At 33.3% G+C, this 21868-nt stretch overlaps 2 protein-coding genes and 1 long non-coding RNA gene across 6 annotated transcripts; 2 read left to right on the top strand and 1 right to left on the bottom strand.

The window, feature by feature from the left end:
* Positions 1 to 726: 726 nt before the first annotated feature.
* Positions 727 to 4426, top strand: LOC100800611 (putative E3 ubiquitin-protein ligase XBAT31). Its single transcript, XM_003539039.5, has 8 exons — positions 727 to 1346; positions 1503 to 1562; positions 1684 to 1755; positions 1870 to 1991; positions 2110 to 2250; positions 2505 to 2612; positions 3041 to 3296; positions 3567 to 4426. Exons 1-8 carry the CDS (start codon positions 1167 to 1169, stop codon positions 3969 to 3971), a joined length of 1344 nt encoding a protein of 447 aa, XP_003539087.1. The 5' UTR covers positions 727 to 1166; the 3' UTR covers positions 3972 to 4426.
* A 7975-nt stretch (positions 4427 to 12401) lies between these two features.
* Positions 12402 to 14280, bottom strand: LOC100799547 (uncharacterized). 3 transcript variants are annotated; one of them, XR_003263396.2, is made up of 3 exons: positions 14126 to 14280; positions 13711 to 13861; positions 12402 to 13057 (listed from the first exon to the last, which is right to left on the bottom strand). It is a non-coding gene; the product is annotated as an uncharacterized lncRNA (long non-coding RNA). The 3 variants fall into 3 exon arrangements; XR_416725.4 differs by lacking the exon at positions 14126 to 14280 and having other exon boundaries at positions 13711 to 14114; XR_005887141.1 differs by lacking the exon at positions 14126 to 14280 and having other exon boundaries at positions 12402 to 12995; positions 13711 to 14114.
* Positions 14281 to 16528: 2248 nt separating this feature from the next.
* LOC100811630 (actin) lies at positions 16529 to 20288 on the top strand. 2 transcript variants are annotated; one of them, XM_003537947.5, is made up of 5 exons: positions 16529 to 16875; positions 18264 to 18339; positions 18454 to 18847; positions 19077 to 19690; positions 20019 to 20288. In XM_003537947.5, exons 2-5 carry the CDS (start codon positions 18280 to 18282, stop codon positions 20082 to 20084), a joined length of 1134 nt encoding a protein of 377 aa, XP_003537995.1. In that variant the 5' UTR covers positions 16529 to 16875; positions 18264 to 18279; the 3' UTR covers positions 20085 to 20288. The 2 variants fall into 2 exon arrangements, with proteins under 2 accessions (XP_003537995.1, XP_006590987.1); XM_006590924.4 differs by lacking the exon at positions 16529 to 16875 and adding an exon at positions 17634 to 18122.
* The last annotated feature ends 1580 nt before the right edge of the window (positions 20289 to 21868 follow it).

Here is a 21868-nt window from a genome sequence, read left to right as displayed (position 1 = left end):
AAACTTAAGATTTGAAAATGAGATATACAGTCAATAAACCAATTTAAATATATTTTTTTTAATTTGTTGTATTTTGTCTTCTGGTTGTGCCATGGAGCAGTGTGAAAAGATTAGATGTTAGAAATTTTATAATTCTTAATTAATTAATGTGGACTTTTTTTTATGAGATTAGGAGAAATGATCTAATTTGATGAGCACTATTAATAGAGAATAGATATAGATTTATTGAACTAAAATCCATTTCACCCATAATGAGAATAATCAGTTTTACTCATAATGAAAATCCTACTAGATTTAAAACCTGAGACATAATTATGATTTCCAATACACTAAATTAAACAAATAATTTTCTTGTCTCTCCATTGAAGAGAAAACAAGGTCTCATAACAAATAAAAATATTTGGTTGAAAGAGGCCATCAAATTAATTATTTATAATTATTCTCTAAATTCTGCTGGATTGCTTGTCAACTATTATAGATTCAAATATTTTTTATTTTTTTTATTAATAATTTAATCTAACATAATGTATTGTATTCCTATTGATATTTATAAAGATCTCTCAAATTTTGATCATTAGAATCTTTGTATGGATGTGGCACTCGTAACTGTGAAATGTTTTACTAAACATATTAATGATCCACGAAGGAAGGTTACTGTATTGACTAATGTGGAATTTTTCCCATCAGAACAGAACGAAAGGAGTAACACGACCATAGGAGTTCCGGTCAATTGGGGAGTGCGCATAGCCAAATTGGAAACCCCGAACTTCAAGGTCTCCTTTTTGACACGTTTTACTAGTCAATAAACCCAAACCCATTCATTCAAAATCCTAACGTGACATGACTCATTAACGAGTTTTCTAAGAGTGCGTTTCAAGTTTGAACATGAGACGTTGGATTTGAAAGAACAAAAGGTGGATATTAGTCTTCAGAGTTTGGGGCTACCCTTTTGCGGGAATCTGTCTGATGCCACATCCCAAGTCAGTCTCAGTAACTGCTCAACACTGACACACTCAGCTACCACTCTCCTCTCTCTAGCTTCAGTAACTAGCTTGCCATTTTGCTCAAACTCAAAGCTCAATAAATGTGCAAACTTTGAATTGAAAACGTGGAGGAATCAATCAAGGTGGCGCAAAGAGAGGAGAAGAGGTGGTAGAGAGAAAGTGATGGGTCAGGGGCTGAGTTGCAGAGGGAGCCATGAGCATGGCCTATTCCGTGCTGTGCAGCATGGGGACCTAGACACTGTTGCAGCTTTGCTACAAACACACCCTTCTCTTATGAACCACACCACTGTCTATGATCACCACTCTCCTCTTCATATTGCCGCTGCTAATGGCCAGATCCAGGTACCCTTTTGCCTTTTTCCATTTCCTCACACACACTTTTGCCCAATTGGGTATTCACTTTCATTGCTCGGTGGGTCTCTCGTGGCCTAAAATACCTCTGTCTCTCTTTTTTTTTTTTTTTTTTTTTTTTTTCTGTTTTTGTGCCTATTGCTGCAGGTTTTATCTTGGCTTTTGGATGGATCTGTGAATCCAGATGTGTTGAATCGCCAAAAGCAGGTAACTTGGTTTGAATTGAATGTCGGAGTTTATTTTTATTTTTTTTTATAAAAAAATTGGTTCCAACTTCCAATTAAAAATGTTGTTTTTACTGATGTTGGTTGTGTTTTGAACGATTCAGACACCGCTTATGTTGGCTGCAATGCACGGAAAGATCGCCTGTGTGGAAAAGCTCCTTGAAGCCGGTGCAAATGTATGTGGAGTTTTAAATTTGAAAATTTTCAAATGGTGTTTATTCCAATAACTTTCCGAGTTCTTATTCTTTCAATAGAATAAATTTTCTTAAAATTAGTTTTTTTTTTTGCAGGTACTAATGTTTGATGCTTGTTACGGAAGAACCTGCTTGCACTATGCAGCTTATTATGGTCATTCTTCTTGTCTTAAGGCAATTCTTTCTGCCGCTCAATCTAGTCCAGTGGCTGCTTCTTGGTTGGTCCTTTTTTCTGTTTTTGCATAAATTTTCTCCACTGATTGATTCATGTGGTGATTTCTTATGTTGGTTTTTATAAAAAAACATAAAGAAGAAAATAAATTGAATTGATTGCAGGGGGTTTGCTCGGTTTGTGAATATTAGAGATGGTAGAGGTGCAACACCTTTGCATTTAGCAGCTCGTCAAAGACGGCCTGAATGTGTACATATTCTATTGTACAGTGGAGCTCTTGTTTCTGCTTCAACTGGAAGATATGGGTACATATCTATTGTCAAAGTTTTTTCTTTTTTCTTTTTAATCGACAAATGTTAATTGATGTTAATTGTTAGTTTTTATTAGCAAGGATTGAACCTGTGATCTTTTTCTTTTTTTTTTTTTAATTCTTAACCACTCAATTAAGCTTAAATCTCTTATCTTTCAAAGTTGTGATTGAGACAGTCTTGAATAGTTGAATTTGATCTTTTATTATTCATTCGCTTTGTGGAGTAATGAATTTTTCTTCTATATGCAGATGTCCTGGGAGCACTCCTCTTCATCTTGCAGCCAAAGGGGGATCTTTGGATTGCATCCGGGAACTATTGGCATGGGGTGCAGATCGCCTTCAACGTGATGCTTCTGGGTACAGTATACTACCTTTTAATTACAATACAAACAAAATTGATTAATCTTACTCTTAATTTGATACTACTTGTTTTGGTGGGGCCTCCTATTGTATTCCTATTTATTATTTGAGTTTACTTTTAGTGATAACTCTCAACAATAACATAACATCTAAAAAGTAATTAGCATAAAAGTCAATGATTCGAAATGATATGGAAATCTTGGATTGGTTGGTAGTGGAAAAAACCTTTACTAACTAACTGTGTATTTTAATTGGATTCTTCTTGTTTTCCATTTCCTTGTGAAAGTGCAACCTTTTCAGTTTAGGAAATAACTTACTTCATCTAACAACACGAGGTCTTAATTACTATAATTTGACTAGCAATGTTTTAGATTCTTATATTAATTTCTGAATTTGCCTTCATGCTGTATGTTGTGTTTATGCAGGCGAATACCGTATGTAGTTGCTCTGAAACACAGACATGGAGCATGTGCAGCATTGCTGAATCTTTCGTCTGCTGAGCCTCTTGTATGGCCATCATCTTTGAAGATAATCAGTGAGCTTAATCCAGACGCCAAAGAGTTATTAGAGCGGGCCCTGATGGATGCAAACAGGGAAAGGGAGAAAAACATATTGAAAGGGAGTGATTACTCTCTTCCATCTCCATCACATTCTGATGGGGTAGATGACAATATCTCTGAGGTAATTAGAACCCCTTTATATTTACACCAACTTATTGAGTTTGCTATACTTTTTTTACATGTGCAATTGGATTGAATTATGGAAATATATACAGAAAGTCTAATTATTTGGATTTGGCTTAAATACCTTTCTAGTCCTTGCAATTAGCGTTTTTTTGTTTTCGGTCCTTACAAATTATGTTTGTTTTGTTTTTCATCCTTATAGCACTTGAGATAATGATTTTTGTTATGTAAAATGTAGAAGCATTCTAATTTAATTTTGACAATTCAGGTTAGTGAGACAGAATTATGCTGCATCTGCTTTGAGCAAGTGTGTACAATTGAAGTCCAAGACTGTGGTCACCAGATGTGTGCACAATGCACACTAGCCCTGTGTTGTCACAACAAGCCTAACCCTTGTACTTCACGTGTTATCCCGCCAGTTTGTCCATTCTGCAGAAGCACCATAGCAAGATTGGTAGTTGTAAAAAAAGAAAGCCCTGATGACATTGATCAAGATGGTGTTGATATCACTTGTTCCAAGCATAGCAAGTCAAGGAAATCACGAAACTCAAACGAGGGTGGTAGCAGCAGCATTAAGGGATTATCAAATGTGAACTCATTTGGAAAAATGGGTGGTCGCAGCTCTGGAAAAATTGCTGCTGAAAATGAGTGGGAAGATGATAAACAACAGTGATACGATGCTGTTTCTTGGTGTGGTGCTTGCGCTTATCCATAATTATTGCATATTGGAAAGATACGGTAACAATTTGCTTGATCAGCAAGGCAAAACGAAAGTATAAGAAGTAAAGGGAAAAAGAGGTTCATTTTATTATTGGAAACTAAGCAAAGTGAGTAAGATTGGAGTTCAGGGTAGTAGGTACCAACTATCAAGTTTGGTTGGGGAAAGAATTAAAGAGATGCATGTCATGTTGTAAATTGTAACTTTGTTACTATTATTTGGGAAAGAAGAAGCATCGCCTGCATCGATGGTTTTGGGCGTCGTCATTGAAATGAGAAATTCTTTTTCTCAAAAAATATATAGGAGTCTAAGATCATATGAAAATGTATTGTGTATTTGCTTCTGGTTTGTTTCTTTATACCAAAATGAGCAATAAAATACGAAAGGGAAAGGCCTGTGGTTGTTGTTAATTGGTTGCCATGTGATTATGTCTGCGTAAGCTGAATAATTTATTTGTGCACAAGAGTAACCTTACAATTAATATAACACAATCTGGACAAATTCATGTGTCAGGATTGTTGGTTAATTTTGAAAATCGAGATAATCCTGGATAAATCTGAAGTCGTGTATAAACACTTTCGGATTGAATCAAATTTCGGGGTTCAACCAAAATTGTTCAATCGGATAAAATCAGAAGATTATAATTCAAGAGTTTTGTTTTGGTCTTGTGAGTTTTTCACATGTTATGCTTTCTGAACCAGGATGATTATTTATAATCAAAGAACATGTGGTTTTTGGCGGTTGAAGGAAGTTATGGAAGTTTTATCCTTTGAAAAAAAAAAACGGTTGGCGGTTGATGGAAGTTTATCTTTTTAAAAAACTGTCTTTTCTTGAAAAATAACTTCCATGTAACTTCCAAAATTTGACTTCCATGTAACTTCCAAAATTTGCCTAAACCGAACATCTCGTTATTACATTAAAACAAGCGTGCACTCTTATTTTAACATAATAAAGAGATTAATTACACTAAAATGTCCAACAAACCTCCCCCATTTTAGTGTAATTACCGATCAAATCACCAAAGTCATAACATACCACAAACTACTGCATAGATGAAATATCGTGACGATTGAATTTCATCTTAGCAAATTACACGTTTCAAATATTCGAATATCAGGGTGTCACTAAGGATTGAACCCTTTCTATTCATAATGAATACATGAAGATAATCTGCACAATAGTTTATAACATTACTCTTGCTCGACACTAGTTTTACTAGCCTGTGTCCCTATCCTTCATAAGCATATCAAAGCCAAGTCTCAGCTTCTTGAAGCGGCTAAACTTCATGCTTATATAGGTAGTCCTTTTCTTTCTTGCACCTGCAAATGCAATTTTTCAAAAGAACCATTGAGAAGTTATACTTCAACCTCCTTAACTTACAGAACCGAACACATTCCTTTTGGGATACTTTCGATGATGTGTTCCAATCTCTACATGTTAAGCTTTCCACATTGAATTCAGCACCTAATGTCATATTAGATGGGAATTGGGTATCTTAACATAAGAGATTTCAGATGGACTTTAATCCTAATCCCACAGCCGACCTTTTTACGAGATCTCTACTTAACCCTTTGGTTAAATGATCGGTCAAATTATGCTGAGTTCTAACAAACTCCACTGATATCACACCATGCATGATTAACTCCCGAACCATGTTGTGTCTAACACCCAAGTGTCTAGACTTCCCATTATACACTTGACTATATGCCTTAGCCAAAGTTGCCTGACTATCACACCTGATAGACATGGGAGGTATAGGTTTGGGCCACAATGGAATCTCATAGATCAGATTTCTTAGCCACTCAGCTTCTTTACCAGCTACTGCTAAAGCTACAAATTCAGATTCCATTGTTGAATTTGTAATGCAGGTCTGTTTCTTGGATGCCCAAGAGATAGCACCTCCTCCAAGGAGGAATACCCAACCACTTGTGGATGAATAATCCTCCATATTGGTTATCCAACTTGCATCAGAGTAACCTTCAATAACCGAAGGAAATCCAGTATATGTCAAACCATAATCAATGGTTCCCTTTAAGTATTTGAATACTCTATTCATAGCTTGCCAATGATGAGAACTAGGATTACTTGTAAACCTACTGAGTTTAGCAACAGCATAAGCTATATCAGGCCTAGTACTAATCATTGCATACATGAGTGATCCTATCGCCCTTGAGTATTCAAGTTGAGACACTGCTACACCTTTATTAGGTAATAGCTTCAGGTTAGGATCAATGGGAGTACTTACCGGAGAACAATCTTTAAAATTAAATTTCTCCAATATCTTCTCAATATAATGTGATTGAGAGATGGAAATACCATTGTTTCCACGTTTGATCTTTATTCCTAAGATCACATCCGCCTCCCCCATATCTTTCATATCAAACTTAGAAGACAAAAATGCCTTAGTTTCATCAACTTGATCTTGGTCGGTACCAAAGATCAACATGTCGTCTACATACAGACAAATGATAACTCCTTTTCCATGAGTATCAAACTTGTTGTATAGACATTTATCTGCTTGGTTTATAACAAAACCACTAGACAACACAACCTCATCAAATTTTTGATGCCATTGCTTAGGCGCTTGTTTCAAGCCATAAAGAGATTTCATCAGTTTACACACCTTATTTTCATTTCCTGGCATAACAAACCCTTCAGGTTGTTTCATGTATATCTCTTCATCCAATTCACCATTTAAGAATGCAGTTTTCACATCCATTTGGTGAATCATCAGATTGTGGATAGCAGCAAGTGCTAACAACAGTCTAATAGTGGATATCCTAGCAACAGAAGCATATGTATCGAAAAAATCAATACCCTCCTTTTGCCTAAAACCTTGGATAACCAATCTGGCTTTGTACTTGTCAACAGTACCATCCACTTTCATCTTTCTCCTAAAGATCATCTTACATCCTAATGGCTTACATCCAGGAGGTAAGTCAACCAATTTCCAGGTATTATTTTGCATGATGGAATCCATCTCACTTTGGATTGCTTCTTTCCAGAATACAGCATCCCTTGAAGCCATTGCTTCACTAAAAGTCTTTGGGTCTTCCTCAACATTAAGGCAATATTGATATTGAAATTCAATATCATTCCTTGACCCTTCAACCAAATAGAGTTGAAAGTCATCACCAAATGACTTAGCCTTTCTTACTCTCGTACTCTTTCTAGTTTCAGTACTAGTTGAAGGTATATCCTCAATATTAACTGAGACTTTCGACATGGAATTCATGTCCTTTGGCCTAGGTATAGATGTAAACCTTTGTTCATCAAAGATAGCATCCCGTGACTCTATAACCGAGTTCACAGCAACAGAATCATTAGATTCTAGCACATAGAATCTATATACTTTAGAATGTTCAGCATATCTAATAAATATGCAATCTATACCTCTTTCACCTATGGTTTTCCTTTTAGGTTCTGTAAGCCTGACTACAGCCCTACATCCCCAAATTTTGAGATAACTCAAATTTGGTGTCTTTTTGTGCCAAAGTTCATATGGGGTAACCTTATTCCTTTTGTTAGGAATTCGGTTCAACAAGTAACAGGCTGTCAACATAGCCTCACCCCAAAATCCTTCACTTAAACCCGAATAGGATAACATGGAATTCACCATTTCTTTCAAGGTTCTATTCTTCCTTTCGGCTACACCATTCTGTTGTGGTGTATATGGAGCTGTAGTTTGATGTATTATTCCAATAGATTGAAAATAAACCGGATCATAATACTCACCTCCCCTATCCGTACGAAGAGTTTTGATTAGCCCATTTTGATGAAGTTCTACCTCTTTCTTATAAATTTTAAATTTATCAAGAGCTTCATCTTTTGTATTTAATAAATATACATAACAATACCTTGATGCATCATCAATAAAAGTAACAAGATATTTTTTATGACCTAATGATGGAGTAGCATGCAAATCACACAAATCACTATGAATAAGGTCTAAGACTTTAGTCTCACTTTTAACATCCTTAAAAGGTTTCCTAGTGATCTTGGTCAACATGCAAGTTTTGCATTTTTCAATGTTCATATCAAAAGGAGGAATCATACTTGTTTTTGACATATCTTTTAATCTTTTGTAATGAACATGTCCTAATCTAGCATGCCAAATTTCTGATTTTGTCATATTAGTTATAGAACTACACGAGGCCATACAAACAGATTCATGAACAAAAGGAACATCAATGTTTAATTTAAACATTCCATTACAACGATAACCAAATCCAACAAACGAACCATGTCTTGACAAGATGTACTTGTCACTTTCAAGTACTTGCTTGAAACCACAATTATTTAAAACCATACCAGACAATAAGTTCTTACGAATACTAGGTACAAATAAGACATTATCCAAATACAAACTTTTTCCGGAAGTAAAAACTAAATTCACACAACCTAATCCTAGGATTGGTTCAGTTGCAACATTGCCCATCTTCACAATAGAGCCATCATCGATTGGTCTAAATTCCTTGAACCAACGACGATCTTTGCACACATGGCTTGTTGCTCCCGAATCAAACCACCAAGCAACGTCATCATCCTGCACATAGAATGCATCAGATATTAGTGATACATAATTTGAATTCGTATTCGAATTAAAATTATTCACTACAATCTGACCTTGTTGCTTTTCAGGATCATTAGACCCACTTGGACCAGCCTTGTTCTTTCCTTTGAACACCTGGCAATCCCTCTTTAAATGACCAGGTTTCCCACACTTCCAACATGACAATTTTGTCTGTTTGTTTGGACCTTTGTTCTTATTTCCTTGAAACTTTCGTTTGTTACCTTTAGCATTGTAATTTTGCTTAACTGTTCCACTTTCCTCTACCATATTAACGGAAGAGGAACCTGCTACGGTTTTATTATTGACTTTGTCAATTTCCTGAGCCCTCAGCGACTCCTCAATCATGAAATGACTACCGAGTTGAACCAGAGTCAACTCTTCCTTCATATGTTTCAAGGTATGCTTGAAGTCTTTCCAAGAAGAAGGCAGTTTATCAATTATAGATGAAACTGCAATGGATTCATCCATTTTCAAATCATGTTGAGTAAACTGACCCAAAATCCGCAGCAGTTCATTATATTGCTCCATAACAGGCCTCGAATCAATCATTTTGTAATTAAAGAAATTACTAACTAAGAATTTGTTACTTGAGGCATCTTCTGCCATATACTTGGATTCAAGAGAGTCCCATAATTCCTTAGCAGACTCAACATTTTGATAAATATCAAAGAGAGAGTCAGACATACCGTTCAGAATGTGTCCACGACAAATGTAATCGTCGTTCTCCCATTTCGAACGCTTCCTTGTTTGATCCAGAGTTTCGCCTTCCATATACACCGGCATCGGTGTACTCAGCACATACACCACATTCAATGTTGTCAAGAGAAAGTGCATCTTCTTCTGCCATCTTCTGAAATCCTGCCCTTCAAACTTGTCCAACTTTGCAAACTTGCTTGTCATCGTCGAACTATCGTTCGTCATCTCGAAAGATTTGATTCAATCTTTTGTTGGTTAATTTTGAAAATCGAGATAATCCTGGATAAATCTGAAGTCGTGTATAAACACTTTCGGATTGAATCAAATTTCGGGGTTCAACCAAAATTGTTCAATCGGATAAAATCAGAAGATTATAATTCAAGAGTTTTGTTTTGGTCTTGTGAGTTTTTCACATGTTATGCTTTCTGAACCAGGATGATTATTTATAATCAAAGAACATGTGGTTTTTGGCGGTTGAAGGAAGTTATGGAAGTTTTATCCTTTGAAAAAAAAAAACGGTTGGCGGTTGATGGAAGTTTATCTTTTTAAAAAACTGTCTTTTCTTGAAAAATAACTTCCATGTAACTTCCAAAATTTGACTTCCATGTAACTTCCAAAATTTGCCTAAACCGAACATCTCGTTATTACATTAAAACAAGCGTGCACTCTTATTTTAACATAATAAAGAGATTAATTACACTAAAATGTCCAACAAGGATCACTTGCAACTGACTGGGCTCGAGATAAAAAGTTGAGGGGCAGAATTAGTAGTATCATTGGTGCAATAACTGTGAATTCTGATTGGCATCAACTCCTGTGCTGTTCTAATAATTTTGGACTGAAAGAGACACTTACTAGCAGTTAGCAGAAAAGAAGGATGAAAAGTCGCGTCATACATGGCCTTGACCATAATGAAGATGTCAATTTTCTCATTGAGAAAATTACATACTATAAAATAATAATGTCTTTTTTTTTTTATAAATAACTTTAAAAGTCTATAAACTTGGTGTAACATAAATGACAAGATAACTTTGTTTTTGAAGCGCGTGGTTAAAGATTTGATAATCAGATTATGTACATAAAAAATATACTCCATGTTTATGTTAAGAAAGAAGAAAGATTAACCTTTTAAATATATCTCAAAATTTTGAGAGACTAGGCATTGACTGATTTGTAGTTAAAAGGTAGTACTATATGAAAACAAGCTAAATTTTTCGAGTGAATTCAGTTTCCTCGGATTACGTTATGCTTAAGAAAATCTTATCTTATTCCAGAATAAAGTAAGCACAATTTACTGGGAAGTTGTAATTTAATTTAATGCCAGACATTTGTATAGTCAAAGTTATTTTAACTTCTGTTACTGATTTGTTTCTCAATATACGATGTGTTTTAAACAATAATAATGCATTCATAACATTTAGTATTAAGATATAGTAAGGAGTACTATAATCTAATCTAGACATTTGCATTGGTTTCTGCTTTGAAGCTAAATGCACGAATATCTACAAGAATGGGTCATGTTCACAATCACATGCGCCATAGGTATTTTGCTACCACTACTTATAAAAAAAATTAAATAATTAAGAATTGAATCTCGCAATCTTCCCATTTGGATCCAAATCATAGCGGGTGCATATTCACATGAATGAATCTGGGTGGCAACGTGACAGGTAGGAAAACCAATAATTCTCAAAAGGGGAGGTGCGATGTGTTGATCGTATGCAGCAATCAATTCGATCAATCAATATCCAAAATTTCAAAAAGTACGTTGTGCCATCAGCAAAGCATCATTCTCTAGACATTGAAATTTTCACTGTTTTGGAAATTTGTTATAATGAGGTGACTTATCGCGGACAAATATACTGCTTTTATTTCATGCTATTCTATTTTCGGTCCATGGGTCCCAAGCTTCAAGCATGATACCAGTAATGAGGTTCTTCCTTCTAATGTACGCTGACAAAATTTTACGGAGAAATGTTCTACAAATATTTTATGTACTTGGCCATTTAAAGCAGTATTAGAAATTTAATTACCACTATAGGAGTTTTGTTTGAATTACATCATTTTTCTGTTCAAATGCTAGAAAAAGAGCATAAATTGTGTTCTAAATATGGTACTGTTGCTTAAGGATATCGAAGTAGTTTGGTTTGAAGTCTTTGACTCTTTGTTGGCAATAATAAAAGTGTATTAAGAAAGTTTAGTGACGCAATTTCTAATATTCTTTTTTACACAATTCATTTTTTTAATATTAAGAAAATTTTCTTGAAAATATAATTTATTCATTAAAAAAACTATTTTACCATTTATCATCTTGATAATAAATGATTACTCATACAAACCTTACTGGGAATATTTGAGGTTGAAATCTTGAAGACGTTTGAGAAGAGATTTCCTTAACTAGTGCGTCTTATCGTTCGAGAAAAAAAAAATCAGTTATGCTTAAAGAAGATTTGGTTGGATTCGAGGTTCACTAAATTGATCTTATCAAAATCATGAGATATAGACGCATGTTAACCCATCCCATGAACACTTCTATCAATAACATAATTTTGATGTCCAAACCATATATTGAGTTTTTGTTTTTGGGGAGGCGGGGGCTACATATTATTATTCAAATATCATATCTATCAACTGATAAAAAAAATATCACATCTACCGGTTTAGGGGAATATAAGTTTTTTTTATAAATTTATCTATAAACAAGTAAACACTTATATGCAAAGAAAATAACAAAATAAAATATAAAAAATTATTTTCTTAAGCTAAAATCAACTTTTTAACTTTTAGATTTTGGAGAAGTTAAATAAAAATATGCTATGTTTAGTGATGCCAAAATTAAATTTATGCATCAGAAGAAAAAAATTACATGATGTTAAGGACAGCATGTGGGTATCATCAGATTGAATATTTACATATCTGTTGTTTATATTAATCTTTTTAAATAAGGAGACCCACTAGCCATGCATGTATAAGTTTAAATGTCTGTAAAAAGTAAAAGCTATTTTTTATAGAATTTTTTTCACTCATTTTCCTTAATGATAAAAGGTAAGAAAACCAGGTTAGGAACTACTATGTGAAGAGAAGGGGGAGGAAAGAGGGTACATTGGCTGAGATTCTGAAGGATATGAGAACATTGAAATTGAAAAGCAAACATTAAAAGCTCAAATCTCCCATCTCAAAATCAAGCATGCCCTTAGAAGCTTGTCCACACAAACATATATCCGCAGCAAGTCTTTAGTTAACCACGAGAATCTTGTGCATAAAAATAATAATACAATTACAAACATATTTCTGCAAGTGAGTCAAACCATGCGTGTTGTCGTATCCTGATGCCCTGCATGCGTTCTCTCTGTGGAGGACTCTGCCTTGAACACTGATGGACTGAGATGGATCAATAGTGCCATTCACAAATAATTAATGAATGTGTTTCAATGGTTTGAGTTTGAGTCAATGCAACACTCATTAAGAGGGATTTGCTTCTTTCTATTTTCATTAACAGCTTCTTCTTTCTAGTGCAAGAAATTGACCAAGAGATGGAGGATTGTTCTCAGCATCAGGGTTACTACTAGTACTACTAGCTACTTCAGCACAGACATAATAACCATGAGTCCATGACCTGGACTTTGACTTCTTGCACCTCTTTCTCTTCAATCCTTTTATTTTTGCTCTTCTTAGCGATCTTCTAGATAGCTCTAAAATGTTGGAAACACCTATAAGGCTCCCAAACGTGGTACTATTATTGTCTTGGTAAAAAGAATTAAGAACCTATGGACTGAATTACAATAGCAGGATATATTAGCACCCAAGTAATTAATCATATGATCACGTATATGATAACATATTTGAATTTTGTCAATTAAAATTTGGGAATCGATGGAGTGGATTTTTCTCTAACATTGTCATGTTAAAACTTAATTTCTATCCAATTAATTTTTATAAATATCACAAAATGTTACTTTTAATTTTGAAGACTAAAAGTATTTTTTAATTTATAGAAAAGAACATCTATTTAAGTTTATATAATTCTTCTATTGAAAAGTACGTAATTATATTAATGCCAAACATGCATTAGAGGTTTAGTGATCGTAGTTACATCCTTGAAAAACTATTCATTCAGAAAATCATTAATCTGAAACTCAAAGGACATTGCAAAGTCCAAATTAGCGACCTGATTAACAGAGGCATATGAATAACAGAAGCATGCATTTGCAGCAATAGACAAATTAAAAAAGACGAAAAATGAAAGCATATTCTATTCTAGTCATGTCAGTGCATCACATGACATCTCTCAGTAATCGATACGTACGGAGACATAAAACAGGATCATTGGTATTGGTGTTCTGCGGGCGCAGGTATATATCGATCAGAGCCTCAAAAGAAAACAATAAAATAAATAAATAAAAAGTTGCGTTTCTTTTCACCGACCTGTGTGTCTAAATTTGATGAAGAATCACTGGAACATGTTGGTCGGGAACCAGAAAGTAACGTGGTTGATGAGTGACGTTGACCCCAAACTGTTGCATTTTCTGGCCATGATTCAAATCCTCACATTCAGTGGCCATATCCTTCAACCTAGCTATAAAATCAATCAAATTGATGGAAGAAAATGAGAAAAGGGTTGGAGAAAGCTCCAACCTCGTATCGGACACGAGATGAAATAAATAATAATGAATTCTATTAATAAGAAACATGATATAGATTATAGAGATTAAACGCAGACCAGACCCACAAGCTTTGCAATTATGAGAGAAAAATAGACCCACCACTAAAGTGAACGCATAGGTGAGTGATGACTTGAGATGAAAAATCCAAAAGTGAAGGCATGCAGATAAAAGGGTACCTGTTGAGCCATGTTTTGCTCAGTTGTTGTCATGTACTGTAGCTTTTTAATATTTCAGTAAGGATGCCACCTTAGATGTCAGATTCCAACGTAGGAATCGTCATTTTCTCTTCGTTTTGTGCTGCGGACCGACGAAACAAAGAAAGTTTGATTATCAGATACGTGAAAAGGGTGACTTTTAATACATCTTAACGTGAAAGAAAGTTTGATTATCAGATACGTGAAAAGGGTAACTTTTAATGCTTTGAAAATTTGTTCAAACGCATAGTATAGGAGTCAATCCAAACATACACATCGAACTTGTTTGATTCTATAGTTTGAGTCTAGAACTAATCAAATTTAATTATGACTTTGACCCATATATTTGATACTTTCCGATTGAAGTGATTTAGTGAAAAAAAACCTGAATCAATGTTAATGTTACTTTGAATAGTTTTAAGTAGGATAAAATATTTATATTAAATTTTATTCTTAATTTGATTTTATAATAAAAATATTTAAACATAAATTATGTTATTTTAAAATTAATTTTACAAAATTATTTTCATTTATAATCAATTTTATTAATGCAATTTAATGCGGATGTCCATCCAAACATTTATCACATTTTAATTTCATATTTAACTGTTATTGTTTTAAATGTAATTTTTAGAAGTTAATAGTTATATATTGCTTGTTCTCAACATATTTCCAAACATACTGATACTTTTTAGTAAAAAGTTTTTACATCTCAGATCTGATTTATCTATTCTCATCGTGTTTTCATAGGTGCTATTTGCATTCCATCTTAAATCATGTACCCATCATCCCTATCAATCATGAACCATATCTCCTTACAAATATTTCAAATCTTCAACTCTTCTCTGTACTTTCACTCCTTCTCTTTTTACTGTTATCACGATTATCATCTTATTATTATATTTAGTATGCTTATTGGACTAGCGTTAGACCAGCTAATAGATTGCATGTAACATCAAATAATATACTCATGTTAAATATAATAGAATATTGAATACAATAAATTGTGCTTTGTCGATATTAAAATTAAATACTATCAAATTTATACAAAAAAATATCACTGAGAAATTTATTTATTTTTACATTTTTTATAGTTGATATTGTAACAAAAAATTATTTGGCATCAAATTCTTAGTACGATAAATCTATAAATTCCTTTTCCATCAGTTAGTTGTTTTTTTTACTGCATTCTATCAGTTAGTTACGTACCACAGAATGACCATATATGGTGGGGTTAAAATCTAAACTGTTTGTTTCCAATAAATATTTGCAACGTGAATTTGTGCCTCTCATAACTAATATTTTTTTTGTATAATTTATATTGTTCTCATAATATAAATATCAAAATTCTTATAAAATGCAGCACGAGATAAGACTGTCAACTTTCGAGGTTTCGCTACTTTTCTGTTTTGTCATTTGTGGTTGGTTCTTTCTTTCAGTTCCAATTCCATCTTACTATTATTATGTAAATTAATTTAACGTGGTTAAGACTGGGCAAGGTTGGCTAGGTTGCTGTGACCCTAAGACTGAACCCAAAGAGTTTGGCCCAAATAAGTTTGGGCTTTTTATGCTACACTTTTTAGGTGCATATGCTATATAGTATATACAATTTTATAATTGTAGTTAGTAAACTTATTAATAATTTCAAAATAAATTTATTTTATTTCTGAAAAGTACCTTTTAATATGATTAGATTGTAATGTAACTATAAAAATCAGCAACTATATTATCCATTATAATTTATGATTAAATAATAGTGTAGAAATTGATATATACAAAATTCATTCTTTGTCCAAATTAAAGGTTAATAAAAAAACTACAAAACCAAGCACTGGATATACACATATTTTTAAGAGAAAAAACTTAAAGTAACAAAATGAAAAATCACAATATCATTTTTTTTCTCCCGTTTTTAATGGACAAGGTGTGACCACGAGTATTTTTTTATTTATCATTTCGCAGTTTAAAAAATGTCTGTCCATAAAAAAAAATCTTGAACATTCTGCTAGTAATAGAAAAAAAAATAAAATAATCCAAATATGCTTTTGCTTATGTCCCTTGCACATCTCTTTATTCAATTTGAAGACAATAACAATAAATTAGATACTCAAATTAAATATGCAAAAGTATAAACTAAAATTGACTTAAATTAAATGAAAAAACTCTGTAATTTATCTAACATAATTATAGTTTCAATATTTTGTGTATCCTTTTATATTTGTTTTTCTTCGTCTTCTTCACAACTAAGGCTATCGTGTGTTCCTCAATAAATAACAAAAAAGAGAGGCTATTATGCGGACAACACTGGTGAGTGCTGAGCACAATTTTGCGATTCTATTTTATCGGCTACATATAGTCCATTGGGTCCAACTCCAACCAAATTCGGAAACGAAAATTTAGGCCCATAATAAAGTGTGTGATGAATAGAATTAGGAGGTGGAAATAATGGGAGCGCCAAATTTGGGGCAAGGTATGAAAAGCCGTGGAAGTGGGCTATATTTGAAGTTTCACCGCACGTTTGATTTTAATAAAACAAACAGGTATAGCCACAAGATCGAAGGAACGGTGTTGATGCGTTATTAGGGTCAAAAACGGAATTTAAAAAACGCAAGTCCACGACGGAGGGCGTTACTTCTGTTCAGTTTTGAACCCAAAAAGCGGAGAAGCTTCTCTTCTCTTCTCTCTTTCTTTCAAACCGCCATCTCCTTCTCCTTCTCCTTCTCCTTCTTCAGGTCGCTTTCTCTCTCTCTTCTTATTTTTTCGTTCGTCGTTTCGATTGCGACATTGCCGTTTATCTCGCATTATGCTGTTTGTTGTCTGCTTCACTGGTTCTGATGATACTTATTGTTGAATTATGGTTTTATGTTCTTAATGACACGAGTTTTTCGTCGAATTTATGCAATCGGAATTCTGATTATGGAATCATTGGATTTTGTTGCGTTATTTATTGTTATGCCGCGTAACATACATCATTACCTGTTTGAAAAATATTGAAATCTGAAAGTGTCGAAAACGATTGTCGCTCTAGACAAAATCTCGTTAATAATCAGATCGAAAAAATGAGCTGCTGAAATCTGAAAGTGTCGAAAACGATTGTCGCTCTAGACAAAATCTCGTTAATAATCAGATCGAAAAAATGAGCTGCTGAAGCTTCTTGTTCAATTCAACTGAATCAATGTCAACAAGGCTTTTAAATTGCGATGATTCTTGATATTGCAGAAAATCGTGAACAAATTCCAGCTGCAATCGCGGTTGCGTTGCGGTCGCAGTCAAGAATGCTCGTCGTTTTTTTTTTTTAAATCTTGAATGTGCTAACGATATAAGAATTATAACTACACTTTTAATCGAATAAAATGAAAATTTCTTCTGTGTTAATAGGTTATGTATGAAGTTTAACGTGTTTATCATAAACTTTTACAGTATTATCGAATTCTAGTTAAATTGAATATGAAAAGAAATTAAATTTTATTAAAAGTATAGTAATAAACAATTGGTTTTAGTTTTGAGTGAGTGTAAAGCGATTTAAAATACAATGCTTAATCATAACCGTTAGTGTTAAATTCATTGTTAAACTTGCAGTCTGGTCTGATATGAACAACAATTGGTTTATAGCTTTTCATATTGAAATTTTGCATGACGTGAGAATTTAGAGTTTATTTGCCTTTTAATAGATTTTTCCAAATTTTTAATGTTCTCTCATATTGAGATCTTCTGCACTTTCATTTTCAACCAGACAAATCCTAATCTTTCAAAAGATTTGTTTTTGTATCAAATTGAAGTATGAAAGTTATTTTTAAACCTATCAGTCAGATTTAGAACTGCACCTCATGAAGTTCAATTATCAACTCAAGGGGATCGAATTCCTGATCTATGTAAGGTGTGTCTAGATTCTAGAGAGATAAATATAAATTATTTTCACATGACCCGGCGAAGTGAAGATATCAAGGAAGAGAATGATACCGGTGATTTAGACCCTTAGGTTATATCCTAAATTCTGTAAACCTTTTGTTGTAGCCAGGATCACTTTAGTAGATGTTGCATTTGTTTAGGCTCTGCATGTGAAATGTCTTTGTTTTCAATGTGCTGAGCGATTCTTTTATTTTATTTTTTATTTTTTCAGCTGTTGAAAATAAAAAATGGCAGACGGTGAGGATATTCAACCACTCGTCTGTGATAATGGGACAGGAATGGTTAAAGTAAGATAGATATCTGGACGGTTTTATTTCCAATATTTTTGTTCCTACAGTGATTAGCTAGTACTTTTCAATTTCTATTGATTTACCGTGAGTCTACTGTATTGTAATGTTTAGGCTGGATTTGCTGGGGATGATGCTCCAAGGGCTGTGTTTCCCAGCATTGTTGGTCGTCCCCGTCACACGGGAGTGATGGTTGGCATGGGCCAAAAAGATGCATATGTCGGGGATGAAGCTCAGTCCAAGAGAGGTATATTAACTCTCAAATATCCCATTGAGCATGGTATTGTGAGTAACTGGGATGACATGGAGAAGATCTGGCATCACACCTTCTACAATGAACTCCGTGTCGCTCCTGAGGAGCACCCAGTTCTGCTCACCGAAGCACCTCTCAACCCAAAGGCTAATCGGGAGAAAATGACCCAAATTATGTTTGAGACCTTCAATACCCCTGCCATGTATGTTGCCATCCAGGCTGTTCTATCCTTGTATGCCAGTGGCCGTACAACTGGTTAGTCATTACTTCAAGAAATTATTCTGTTCCATCTATAAGCTACACTCTAAAATTATTAAGCTGGTTAATTTTAAACTTTCAATGCTCTGTGGAGGCTCTTATTGTTTTTCCCGTGACAATATCATACTTAAGTTGTGGTTGAAAACTCTATATCTTCCTAATCTAACTAGAAGTTTTAGAACTGATTTCTCTGTTTCTTTCATGCTTGTTGAATTAATTTGTACAGGTATCGTTCTAGACTCTGGAGATGGTGTGAGCCATACCGTCCCCATTTACGAGGGCTACGCTCTCCCTCATGCCATCCTCCGTCTTGACTTAGCAGGACGTGATCTCACTGATGCCTTGATGAAAATCCTTACAGAACGTGGTTATTCCTTCACTACCACAGCTGAGCGTGAAATTGTAAGGGACGTAAAGGAAAAGCTGGCTTATATTGCCCTTGATTATGAGCAAGAGCTTGAAACATCAAAAACCAGCTCTGCTGTTGAGAAGAGCTATGAGTTGCCGGATGGACAGGTCATCACCATTGGTGCTGAGCGTTTCAGATGTCCTGAAGTTCTCTTCCAGCCATCCATGATCGGAATGGAAGCCGCTGGCATTCATGAAACCACTTACAATTCAATCATGAAATGTGATGTCGATATTAGGAAGGACTTGTATGGAAACATCGTTCTCAGTGGTGGTTCTACCATGTTCCCAGGTATTGCTGACAGAATGAGCAAGGAAATCTCAGCTTTGGCCCCAAGCAGCATGAAGATTAAGGTGGTTGCTCCACCTGAGAGAAAGTACAGTGTCTGGATTGGTGGCTCTATCTTGGCTTCTCTCAGCACTTTCCAACAGGTAAACGTTTTGCTATGATTCTAATTCATGGATTTAATTTCTTTAAATTGAGCAAATGTGTAAAGTAAGAATGTAAAGGTTTATCTGCCATCAAGTCAAAAGTTATTGAAGATTACGAGACATTTTAATTGAAACCAACCGTAGATATATATCCTTACTTTCTCACTGTACACTTAAACCTGATGATAATTGTATGACCGAGAGATTATGCATGTGCCTTTCTTTCTTTTAGTTCTAGTTTCGATTCCCAGATCAATTATCCCTATATTGCCAGTTGCATCATGTGGTGTTGGGATACTAATATTAGGACATCATGTTTGAAATGCAGATGTGGATTGCAAAGGCTGAGTACGATGAGGCTGGTCCTTCAATTGTACACAGGAAATGCTTCTAAATGCTGCACAGCCTACAGGGTAGCTTGGTGAAAGAAATTAAAATACGGCGTTCTCGTTTTATATGATGAAAAAATGTGTTGTTAAATCAGATAACTGAGTTGATGGCAGAGTAAATTCTTTCACTTGTTTTTGTTTTATTATTGGTAATTGTTTAACGATTAATCTTTAGTTATCACTATAAATCAACGCCTTTCAACTTAAAAGTTCGTCCCCACATCTTCATCTGGTCCCTGAATAGTGAATTCCACGAGTAGTTCCTTGCCAATATACTAAAAAATACAAATGTGGTTATAGGCCAAGCTTACTCGCCGAACAATGTCTTGTTAAAGGTGTGTTTATATAAGAGAAGGGTCAGTAACATTTCTTTAATATAAAACTAAATAAATTTACGAGTAAAACTTATTAGATAAGAAGTACGAGTGTATGAACTATAAATTCTTTTAATTTTCATTAAATTGCAGTGAATAGTTTATAGTAAAATTAAAACTTAAAAAGAGTGTTGTTATAATTCCTCATTTATATAAGCAGTTTACCTTAAAAATCACTTCTAAAAGTATTTGATCTAACCACAATTTTGGCCTATTTTGCTTTGACTATGTTTTCTTTTGTGTGTGTGTATGTTTGACAAATGACAAGTATTTTTTTTATAGTTTTTTTAGCTAAATGAAAAACGTATTTGATTATATTCCTCATTTTATTTTATTTACTAAAAAAAACAAGCATATTTTAGTAATTTATAGTGTTTTAGGGTATTGTTTCTAGTTCTTTTTTATATTTTATATTTTATTTCCTTTTGATTCTTATAATATTTATAAAATTTACTTTGTACCCTTTTAACATAGGATAGAGTTGCATTATTCTTTTTTTTTTTATCTTCTCTCCTTCCTCCTTTTTTTGTCCACTTAATTGCATATTTATTTTAAAATTTTTAAAATATTTAAATTATAGAATTTATAATAAGAAAAGAATATATTAATTAAATCTAAACAAAATGTAACCAAAATCATTTATCTTTAAATAATAAATTATGAGAGTTCAAAATTAACTAAAAACTAAAATATAGTTACAAAAAATATATTTTATGCTTAAAATAAATTTAATTTTATATGAAAACACTATGTAGGTATGTTTATTTATATAATTTCATATTTATTAGTTGCTTTAATAAATAATGTTACCAAAAACTAAAAATGTATCATTTTTTTTTTATAACTTAACAATTTTAGCTAACTATTTTTAGTTACCGATTGTTTTTTCAGCTTTATGTTAGTCTTTGAGCTTTTTTAGCTACATTTGTCTCCCACATGTTTTTGCATTGAAGAGAATCAAGTAATTTGAATTTAACAGTTAAGCAAATTTAATCTCTATCAAGTTTTTGTATTCGAAATTCTTAAATTATTATTTTCAATTCACCATTATTTTTTATTTTCTATATAAATATTTAGAGGTTTTATTATGAATTTAGAATATAAAATAATTTTAAAAGTTTAAAACTCATAAAATTAATATAAATTTAATAAATATGAAGGATTATAAAGTGTAAAGTTAGAACAAGAAGAAAAAAATTGATTTTTTTTGAAAAAATTTAATATATTGGTTTTTATGTTTTGAATAAGAAAAATTAAAACAAATTAATCGATTCAAATTTTCAGATATTTTTAGTAAAAGATGAGAATTTGAGAATTTTAAGTAAAAGAAAATTATAATGAAGCTAAAATTATTTAATTTTAAAATTTGAGTCACTTAATTGACAAAAGAAGCTCTTAGACCATTAAAGTTCAAC

This window comes from Glycine max, chromosome 11 (assembly GCF_000004515.6).
Source record: "Glycine max cultivar Williams 82 chromosome 11, Glycine_max_v4.0, whole genome shotgun sequence".
In the NCBI taxonomy this organism is placed as follows: Eukaryota; Viridiplantae; Streptophyta; class Magnoliopsida; order Fabales; family Fabaceae; genus Glycine; species Glycine max.
The sequence above is the reverse complement of the archived record's forward strand: the minus strand, read 5'-3'. Positions and strand labels throughout refer to the sequence as shown.

Coding starts and splice junctions, on each gene's coding strand:
- LOC100811630 (XM_003537947.5), top strand. CDS start 18,280: ATGGCAGACGGTGAGGATATTCAACCACTCGTCTGTGATAATGGGACA. Junction 18,848..19,076: donor TGCCAGTGGCCGTACAACTG/GTTAGTCATTAC, acceptor TAATTTGTACAG/GTATCGTTCTAGACTCTGGA. Junction 19,691..20,018: donor CTCTCAGCACTTTCCAACAG/GTAAACGTTTTG, acceptor TTTGAAATGCAG/ATGTGGATTGCAAAGGCTGA.
- LOC100800611 (XM_003539039.5), top strand. CDS start 1,167: ATGGGTCAGGGGCTGAGTTGCAGAGGGAGCCATGAGCATGGCCTATTC. Junction 2,251..2,504: donor GCTTCAACTGGAAGATATGG/GTACATATCTAT, acceptor TTCTATATGCAG/ATGTCCTGGGAGCACTCCTC. Junction 3,297..3,566: donor TAGATGACAATATCTCTGAG/GTAATTAGAACC, acceptor TTGACAATTCAG/GTTAGTGAGACAGAATTATG.